Raw genomic sequence first — 9,732 nt, forward strand, 5'->3', positions numbered from 1 at the left:
AGGAGAGCCCGGGCAGCCTCCAAGGAAGGCTCTGCCACGTGGGCTCATCCCCACCTGGCCTGTCCAGCAGTGTGTGGGGATGACGAGCTGGAAAGGAGCTCATTGCATCGGTGTGCTGCAGCCCCTGAAGCTCCAGGCTCACCCTTGGGCCATCCCAGCCCCGGGCTCAGGATGTGCACAGGGCCACGCAGAGGCGGCTGCTGCGGGCAGAACGCTGCCAGCCCCACTGGGTGCATACAGCTGCCCCGAAGTGCTGAGGAGATGGTACCCACGGGCCAGCAAAGGGCTGGAGCGCAGCCCAGACCGCCAGCCCTGCTCATAGAGAGTCCCTTCGAGGCGCCTTTTGGAGCACACAGAACGTTTCCAGGATAGAGGATTTAAATCCACGCTGGGATCAGTGATCACCAACCTCTGGGATGCATCACCACGGCGCTGCGCGGCGCCGGTTCAGCTCTCGCTGTGCGGCGGTGTGGTGAAGTCGCTGCTGCTCAGGGTGATGGTGAAGGGCACCTCGATGATGTCCTCGGTGCTGGAAGCGGCCCTCCCCCAGGAGTGGAGGGGCTGCATGGCTTTCTGGAAGCGCTGCGGGTGCGCGAGGGTGGGGGGCTGCTGCAGAGTTGTTCAGCCCCCACTCTGCATCCAGACCTCATGGCTTCAGCCCCTTTTCTCTCTTGGTGAGGGGAGAGCATCACCCCCGGTCTGTTACTGCCCTCTGTCCTTGTCTCCAGCAGTGGGGCAGCCCCTGCTCTGCCCCAATCACTGTTCCCATCCCCATCTCAACACCATCCCCATGTCTGCATTCCTGTCTTTCTCCCCACCCCCATCCCAACTCCATCCCCATCCCCTCCTCATCCCATCCCCATCCCCAACCCCACCCCATCCCATCCCCATCCCATCCCCATCCCATCCCCATCCCCAACCCCATCTCCGTCCCACCCCCATTCCATCCTGACCCTCATCCCATCCCATCCCCACCCCATCCCATCCCCATCCCATCCCCATCCCCAACCTCATCTCCGTCCCACCCCCATTCCATCCTGACCCTCATCCCATCCCATCCCCACCCCTATCCCACCCCCATCCCATCCCCACTTCCACCCCATCCCCATTCAGTCCCTATCCCCGTTCCACCCCAACCTGCCCAGTTCACACTCACATCACTCAGTGTCCCAGTCTGGTGGCACAGAGCCACGATGGCACCGATGGGGATCTGCACACAGCTGAGGACGCCCATGCAGACACCCAGGCTGGTGCCCCACGCTGGGAACTCATAGGTGCCGTAGTGCAGGGGAATGTTGTACATATCCAGGAATGTGAAGATGAGTGTGAACTGTGGGGATGGAGTGGGCAGCAGTGTGGTGACGGCACTGTGGGGATATCAGGGCCACCCGGGCTGCCCCCCTGACCGAGAGGAGCTCAGGCAGTGCCCAACACTTACCAGCAGCAAGCAGGGGGTGAAGAAGACCCAGCACACCTTGAAGCAGCCCAGCACACGGCTGTACCACGGTGGGCAGCGGCAGATCATGGTCACAATGTCCCGGCAGAACTGCTCAATGCCTGCGGGACACAGGGGGTCACAGCCAGCCCCCCACCCCAGCAGGGCTCTGTGCTGGACACCCACAGCCTCTGTGCCCCCCCCGGGACATCAGGATGGTGCTTGGCGCTGAGCAGCCCCACATGTGGATGGGCAGTGCTGAAACCGCTTCCCAGGGCGCAGGGAACATCACAGCCCAGCTCTGCTCCATGGAAGCCCCCCAGTTCTGCCCATGGAACCCCTCAGTTCCACTCCATGGAGCCCCCCCAGCTCCGCTCCTTGGAGCCCCCAGCTCCGCTCACCATAGCAGGAGGCGATGCCGATGCACATGAGGAGGGTGATGATGATCAGCCCGAAGCTGGTGCTGTAGGTGTCAATGAGGGTGAACCAGAAGATGCCACCCTACGAGTGGGCAGGACGTGGGGTCAGCGCCTGGGATCCATGCAGGGGGGCAGGCACTGCCCTCTGTGCCCCTAGGACAGCCCCCAGGATGCATCCAGCATGGGCCCCACGCACCTGGGTGACGAGGAGGAGCCCCAGGAGGTAGAAGGAGAAGCAGAGCACAGCCAGGAGCATCACCTTCCTCTTCCCCTCCCGCAGGGCTGGGAACTCATCCATGATGGCGGTGTTGATGGCCTCGATGTTCCCAAACTGAGGGACAGGGATGTCAGGAAGGGTAGCAGGAAACCCACCTTCACCAGGAGGTCCCCACAGCACCTTGTCCCCATCGCACTGAGCACATGTGGCCTTGGGTGCATCCCCACCAGGGGCACATAGCTGCCTCACCTCCCTGGGTGGACCCCAACCATGGGGACGTGGCTGCATCCCACCCCAGTGGCAGCCCCACACACAGAGCCCCCCAGCCTCACGTTCTGTGCACATTTTGCCTCCTGCATGCCGAGGTCAGGGTGTACCTGGCACCCCAAGGCCAGGCACAGGGCGGGACAGGGGGCTTCCCAGTGTGACAATCACCAAAGTGTCCACTCCCAGCATGAAGAGCATCAAGAAGAAGAGGATGGACCAGAACGGGGAACCAGGCAGCAGGGAGAGTGCCTCAGGGTACGCCACGAACGCCAGCCCAGGGCCTGCAGAATGGGGACATGAGGATGTGGGAGAGCACCGTGGTGCTCAACTGCATCCCCTCACACAGCACCCCGTGTCTCCAAAACCATACCAGACTCAGCGACGCTGCCCACAGGGATGTCCCTCTTCAAGGCCATGTGTCCCAGCACCGAGAAGATGGCGAAGCCAGCAAAGAAACTGGTGCAGCAGTTCCCGATGGCGATGACCAGGGTGTCCCTGCCAGGAAGAGCATCACTACCCCATGTCCACGGGGAGGAGTGGGGCACCCGCTGGGGCCACGCATCCCCAGGGACCGCGCATCCCCCTTGCTGCCCCTCGGCACCCACCCCCAGCTCACCGAACGACGTTGTTGTCAAATTTGTTGTAGGAGGCCATGGAGAGCAGCCCCCCAAAGCCGATGCCCAGTGAGTAGAAGATCTGCGAGGCCGCATCGCTCCATACCTGGGGGCATGAGGCCATGGGGGGCTGCAGGGTCCCACCGCCCCCACTGCCCTCATCTGGGGGTGCCCACGGGTCTCACGGTGCCCGGCCCCGGCGTGGCGTTACCCGTGCACTCAGCAGCTTGCTCCAATCCGAGGAGAGGTAGAAGCGGACGCCATCGAGGGAGCCGGGCAGCGTGGCCCCACGCATGATGAGGACGAGGAGAATCAGGTAGGGGAAGGTGGCCGTGATGTACACCACCTGCACAGGGCACAGCTCAGCCCCGCTCCGTCGGTGCAGCATCCCCGAGCCCCAGCCATGCCCCCGCCCCGCTCACCTTGCCTGAGCTGCGGATGCCCCCTAGCATGCACAGGAAGACCACGATCCAGGCTGCCAGCAGACACAGTGCAAGCAGCCACTGCACAGAGCCGGGGTCACCAAGGCCAGAGCTGTGTGTCACTCCCAGCACCTGCTCGCTGAGGTGTGGGGATGGGAGTCAGTGGGACGGGGATGCTGAATCCCAGAGCCCCCACACTGCGGGACCGGGGGGAAGGAGCCAGCTTGCTTCCACCAACTTACTTCCAGAAAGCCTCACTGGCACTGGCATGGGTAGCACTTCCTGATGCATTCTGCAAAATACCATCATCATCATCATCACCATCACCACCATCATCATCATCACCACCATCATCATCATCACCACCATCATCATCATCACCACCACCACCATCATCATCATCATCACCATCACCACCATCATCATCATCACCACCATCATCATCATCACCACCACCACCACAACCATCAACATCAACATCATGGCCATCATCATCACCACCACCACTCCCATCATCATCATCACCGCCACCATCACTACCAAAGCCATCACCATCACCACCACCCCCACCATCACCACTCCCACCATCACTCCCACCATCACCACCATCATCCCCCACCCTTCCCACTATCACCACCATCATCATCACCCTCCTCCAACCCTCCCTGGCCCCAGCCCCAGCCTGATCTGCTGCCCCTTCCCCAGCTGCGGGTGAAGCCTGACCCTGAGGGATCCCCATCCCTGGATCCCTGTCCCATTCCTGCTCAGGGCTGCTGACCTGGCAGAGCTCGGCGTTCCGGGGGGCATCGCAGGACCAGGGCAGGGGGCTCTGGAAGGACGAGCCCAGGTAGTAGAACGCCCAAGCGATGATGACGTTGTAGTAGATGGACACCAGGGAGGACACAACCAGCATGCCCACACCAACACCTGCACCGGGGAGAGGGGCTGCTCTGTGCCTGCCTTGGAGGGCTGGGAGCTGAGAGGGGCACGGGGAAAGGTGCCCTTGGTGCTGGGCCTACCTTGCAGGATGGGGCAGCACTTCCAGACGGTGATGGGCCCCGCGGCCCCGTACTGCCCCAGGCTCAGCTCCATCAGGAAGAGAGGCAACCCCACCAGGAGCAGCATGAGGAAGTAGGGGATGAGGAAGACGCCTGGGAGGAGGAGAGGGGCAGTGGGTCGGGGGATGGCCAGAGGACACAACAGGTCCTGCAACCCCCCAGGAGATGGGCACAGGGCAGGGAAACCCCCAGGCTCCCCAGAGAGCTGTGAGCACCCATCCCTGGCCTCAGGTGGGGTTTCGGGCCCCTGGACTATGGGAGATGTTCCTGCCCATGAAGGGGGGTTGGTGGTATTCGAGGTCCCTTCCCACTCAGACCAGGAGCCCCGTGGATGTGAAGCCCAAAGGGCAGCGTGGGCTCCTGCTGCCCATCCCAGCCCCAGGGAGCGCCCAGCTGTGTGCACCACTTCTTCCCCACTGCACTGCACAGAGCACGGAGTGCTGGCAGTGGGACACTGGGGATGAATGGAGGGATGGACATACCGAACCCCACACCCATGCCCCGAAGCAGAGTAGCATCCACAGCCCTGCCCTGGGGCCAAATTCCTTGGTGAAGGCAAGGTGCAAAGCTCGGCCCGGGTGCATCCACCCAGCTGCAGTGCTGGGCGCATCCTCATTCCTGCATGGCACCATGGAGCCAACTCGGGCACACTGCACTTTGCAGTGGGGTTAAAGCAGTGGGGCCAGAGGGCAGCGCAGGACCTGAGCCCTCCAAGCACACTGAGCCCCAGCGCCGGGGCAGCACCCACCTCCTCCATTGCGGTAGCACAGGTAGGGGAAGCGCCAGACGTTGCCCAGCCCCACGCAGTAGCCCAGGCAGGAGAGCAGGAAGGCGTGCCGCCCAGCCCAGGTGTCACGGGGTGGGTTGGGGGCCGGGCTCCCCACTGGAGCTGGGGGCTCTGCCCAAGGCTGGGGGGTGATTGGATCCTGTGTCTGGAAGATGTTCACCTGCAGAGGAACAAAGAATTGGGAACGCGTGCCCAAGATCACACCAGAGCAGAGGAGGATGAGGAGGATGGGGTGAGGAAGAAGCATCGCTGCGCACACAGTGCCAAGATAAGATATTCTGGCTCAGGGCGGTGTGCAGGGGCTCCGAGCTCAGCTCACATGCATCAGGACTTGGGATGAGCAGGACAAGGGCTGGGGCTCCTTGGCCTGCACCACTCCTCCCTAACAATGCGATGGGCCATAGGGAAAGTGATCTGCATCCAGCTGCATGGAAAGCACTCTTCCAGCTCTGCAGCCCCCAAAATCCAGCACGTACCTCCCTGCAGGCAGCAGAGCAGCCATGAGCAGCTATGTTTGTGGCATCATGCAGTGCTGCAGGGTGATGCTGTGGGGTGCCCTGGGATGCGGGCATTTGGGGTGCTCAGAGTCTCTGCAGGGCACTCCTGGCTGCTCTGGTGCAAAGTTCATGGGCACTTCCCCTCAGTGCCAGCGCCAGCGTGGGGCTGTGCCCCACAACAGAGCCGCCCCTGTGCCCGTGAGATAACAGAGTGCTGCACTGACTGTCTGGGCGACACAAACAAATGCAGATTGCAGGAACCGTGCCACCGGGACAAGGCCACAGGGAGGGCTTTGCCCTTTGCCTGGTGCTGCGTCAGAGCCGTCCGGGAAGCACAGCATGGGGATGCCCCATGTGATTACAGGAGCCAGCCCGAGCATGGAAACCAGGGGGTACTTAAGCCTGGGGTGCTGCTCCTGCACTCTGCACAGCCACCCAATGCACCCACATCCCAGCCATGGGGTCACAGCATAAGCCATTGGGTGAAGAAAGCAGGGAAGGCAGCGGGGGCACTTCAGCCCTCTGCAGATGCTCAGGCTTCTGCTGTGCATCAGCTCCTCTCAGCTCAGAGCGGGGCGCAGCAGACACAGCCTGCCTGGGTGGGTGGGAGCCCTGCCCTGCACCCAGCACAACACCCAGCATTCTGAGAACCTCCGCAGCTGTGCCCCGTGGGGATGGGGGCACTGCCTGATGGCAGTGGGGCTGCCCCAAAGGCTTCCAACCACTGCAGTGCCTGAGGGACAACGCGCTGCATGGGGACAAACCCCCACGCAATCCGAGCGTCCCCAGCGCTGCTCCCAGCAGAACTCATTGCGGGCACCCAACCTCCATGGGGCTGGGGAGAGGGGGACCTGCACCCAGCGGGCCCCCAGTGCTGAAAGCAAGGTCAGGACAGTGCAAGGATGTCCCCAGGGCCCCAGTCCTACCGTGGGCTCCGTTGGTGCGGCGGGGGCCGGGAGCCCCGTTGTGTGGAGATCCCCGCTGTGCGGCATTTCCTTCTGCAGGGTGTGCTCACCTGTGCCAGGTGCAGCTCCGCCCCATCTCACTGTGCACCCAGGTCCTGCCAGCCCTCAGGCAGCCGTGGCTGCGTGGTCCCCCCATGCTACTCGTCCCATAGCTGTGAGCTGTGGAGCCAAGGTGCGTGCTGGGGTGGCCGGCTGCAGCTCCAAGCCTCTGTCAGGTCGTGGTTTCAGTCTGCGCTCCTCGTGTGCCTGGGCTGAGACATGCAGAAGAGCATCCCCGTGCCCTGGCAAAACCACAGAATCGCAGAAACACCAAGGTTGGAAAAGACCTCCAAGATCACCCAGTCCAACCATCCACCCATCGCCAACAGCTCTCACTAAACCACGTCCCTCAACACAGCGTCAAAACATTCCTTGAACACCTCCAGGGTCGGTGAATCCACCACCTCCCTGAGCAGCCCATTCCAGTGCCTGGCAGGAGAGCATTAGGGCACTGCAAACTTCTGACCCAGTGCAGAGGAGAGGTGATGAGCTCCCACCCTGTGCTGCAGGCATGAGGGCATGAGGAAGAAGGGAGAGTGGTGCTAAAGGATGCAGGGATCCTCTGTGCCCTCCAGGCTGGACATCAGCCCAGCATGAGGAAGGAGCTGTGTTGAGAACCTCCCGTTCCAGGTGACGTTTGCTGGTTGCGTCCCCCAAAACACCCATCGCTGTCACCCTGCTTTCCCAGCTGGTCTCCGGAAAATCACCCAGGCCAACAAGGAGCAGAGAAACGGGCTCTGCATCAGCAGCTGAAAGAGAGCTGAGGTTAAAGCTGCGATCTACCCATGAAGCAGTTCTCCTATAGCACCCCATTCCAGCACGGAGCCATCTGCTCTCAGCATCTCTACCTCCAATCCAGGGACACTGGGTCAGATCACTGCCCTGCTCTGCATACCAGCTCCTGTCCATCCCAGTGTTACGTGCATTTTTCATGGGCAGTGCTCTGGCTCCGCCTCACTTTGGCCATGTCCATGATGCTCCATCCGGGGCTGTTTCTGACCTCTGAACAGAGCAGGTTCTTCAGAACCTGGAAATACCTCTGGAGCCAGGACTAACCCCCACTGCCGGGAAGGGAGAAAGGAGAATGACCTCCAATACAAATTTGGCTCTTCTCATCCAACAGCACCTCTGCGGGATGGGAATCGGACTTGAGCTGCCCAGTGTCCACTAAGCTGGCGACCCTGAAGGAACACAAAAAGTCTTTGAGGGCTGACTGCAACTGAATTCATGTGAGTAAAAGGAAACCAAAGAAGACGGAGCCGTTCTCTTGGTGAGGGTGGTTGCCTTCATCCCATGCCATCCACCAGGAGCTGCTGTGGTCCTGGGGCAGTGCAATGTCCTGCAGCCTGCAGGAGAGCAGTCTGCAAACGAGCAGCATCTCTACAGATGGGTCTGGGCCAAGGAATTAAATGTAATTCCACCCAAATGAGGGAAATGAAGAGGTATTTTTAGGTTGGGTCATTTTGGTGGCCTTGTTTATTGCAGTGCCTTATGAAAAGTTGCCCTGAGAGACACATTATTAAAATTGGGACATTAGCATAGTGTATAAAGATGCACAGAACAACCAAGATGTGGAGGATTAGAATTTTCCATCCTATTTTCTCCTCATAGAGCAGATCCCATAAGAAACCACACAAGAAATAAGATGTTCACAACTTCCCCTGTAGCCCAGAGGCATTCAGACCCCAGGTCCAGAGAGGGCTCCACATTACAACATCACAGCTCATAGGGGTGGGATGCAAATCCCTGCATCTCTCTCTTGGTCCATCATCGTTGGCTGCACCGTGCCAGGCTCCCAGGTGCTTTCAGAGCAACTCAGAGCACGAAGGCAAGAGGTGGCTGGTTGGAATTGACCATCTTTAATGACTGGATGATTCTATGAGGTGGGAGCCATGCACTCCTCGGGTCTGTCGCCCTTATCCACAGCAGAATCAGATCTGTTGTCTTGTGGCTTCACACTGTGGGACTTGGAGGTGAAACAACCTTGGTTCAGCTTTGGGTCCTGTCCCAGCTCGGTGCCATTCAATCATACAGCCGAGGCAGCCTGCTCGAACAACCCCTGCCATACAAACTATAGCAACCCGTGAGCACAGAAGCTCCATTCCAACCACAGCTGCCTCGGGGCTGGGTGGAGGTACAGTGCTGTGCAGCCTCAGGAAGTTTGGTTTTCGTGTTACATTTCCTTCCAAATTTGCCTCTTGGGCGTTGATGGTGGTTGTTCTGATCTTGCCACAGCCCTGCTGGAGGGGAGGAGGCTGCTGTTCCCCTGCAGCAGTTTAACCCATGACGCACAGTCACAACACGAAACAACTGCTCCACCTGCTATTGTTTTTCAAAAAAGAGCGAATAAAATACAAAGCACCTGAGGGCAAAGATCTGTGAGCAAAGCACAGGCTTCAAATGAATCAAGACGCAGTGTTTTTTCCTTCTGCAGGCCTTTTTCCAACCACACAGAGAAACAAACAACCCCCAATTTATTTCCATTTCCTGATCAGTTCCAGATATTCCTTCTGTCACCTCTCGGAAACGAGAGCTCGTTGGTGTCCAGCCTTGGTGCATGGTGCTCCCAGGCTGGATGATGCACTACATCTTCAGAGCCGGGCTCAGTGCTGAGGGATCAGCAACTGCCATGTTTGCTGAGCAGTGATGGAACCAAAACAATGTGCAGAGAGACAGTCAGAAACAAGGGGCTGGAGTACACGGCCCAGGGAGTGAGGGGTCACTGTCCCTGGAGGTGTTCCAGAGCTGTGGGATGTGACAGTGACTGGACACGGCCAGTGGGCACAGTGGGGTGGGCTGGGGTTGGGCTTGGGGATCTTGAAGGGCTTTTCCAGCCTTCTTGATTCCATGGCTCTATGAAATGGGGCTACATCTGCCTGGTGGATGGCCATTAGGGCCAGTCCTGTTCAATGAACGTCTTCATCAGTGACCTGGATGCAGGAATTTAATGCATCCTTAGCAGGTTTGGTAAGGACGCCGTACTGGGAGGTGCTGTTGACTCTCTGGAGAGAC

At 59.9% G+C, this 9,732-nt stretch overlaps 1 protein-coding gene across 4 annotated transcripts; it reads right to left on the reverse strand.

Annotated features, from left to right (window-relative positions):
* Nucleotides 1-398: 398 nt before the first annotated feature.
* On the reverse strand, nt 399-6,779 carry LOC100545254 (sodium-dependent proline transporter-like). 4 transcript variants are annotated; one of them, XM_010706257.4, is made up of 15 exons: nt 6,643-6,779; nt 5,181-5,379; nt 4,394-4,525; nt 4,153-4,301; nt 3,617-3,666; nt 3,375-3,513; nt 3,164-3,298; nt 2,955-3,058; nt 2,709-2,833; nt 2,507-2,619; nt 2,051-2,185; nt 1,837-1,936; nt 1,439-1,557; nt 1,157-1,330; nt 399-582 (listed from the first exon to the last, which is right to left on the reverse strand). In XM_010706257.4, the coding sequence occupies exons 1-15, from the start codon at nt 6,706-6,708 to the stop codon at nt 448-450; spliced, it is 1,875 nt and encodes a 624-aa protein (XP_010704559.1). In that variant the 5' UTR covers nt 6,709-6,779; the 3' UTR covers nt 399-447. The 4 variants fall into 4 exon arrangements, with proteins under 4 accessions (XP_010704559.1, XP_085072831.1, XP_085072832.1 ...); XM_085216705.1 differs by lacking the exon at nt 6,643-6,779 and adding an exon at nt 5,696-5,814; XM_085216706.1 differs by lacking the exon at nt 6,643-6,779 and adding an exon at nt 5,539-5,559.
* Nucleotides 6,780-9,732: the final 2,953 nt, after the last annotated feature.

Source organism: Meleagris gallopavo, chromosome 1, assembly GCF_905368555.1.
Source record: "Meleagris gallopavo chromosome 1, MGAL_WU_HG_1.1, whole genome shotgun sequence".
In the NCBI taxonomy this organism is placed as follows: domain Eukaryota; kingdom Metazoa; phylum Chordata; class Aves; order Galliformes; family Phasianidae; genus Meleagris; species Meleagris gallopavo.

Bases quoted from the DNA above. Each gene is read 5' to 3' on its own strand.
- LOC100545254 (XM_085216705.1), bottom strand. From the start codon at position 5,791: ATGCCCGCATCCCAGGGCACCCCACAGCATCACCCTGCAGCACTGCAT. The intron at 3,059-3,163 runs GTAACGCCACGC...TCATGCCCCCAG, and splicing joins GCAAGCTGCTGAGTGCACGG to GTATGGAGCGATGCGGCCTC. The intron at 1,558-1,836 runs GTGAGCGGAGCT...TGTGTCCCGCAG, and splicing joins CGGCATCGCCTCCTGCTATG to GCATTGAGCAGTTCTGCCGG.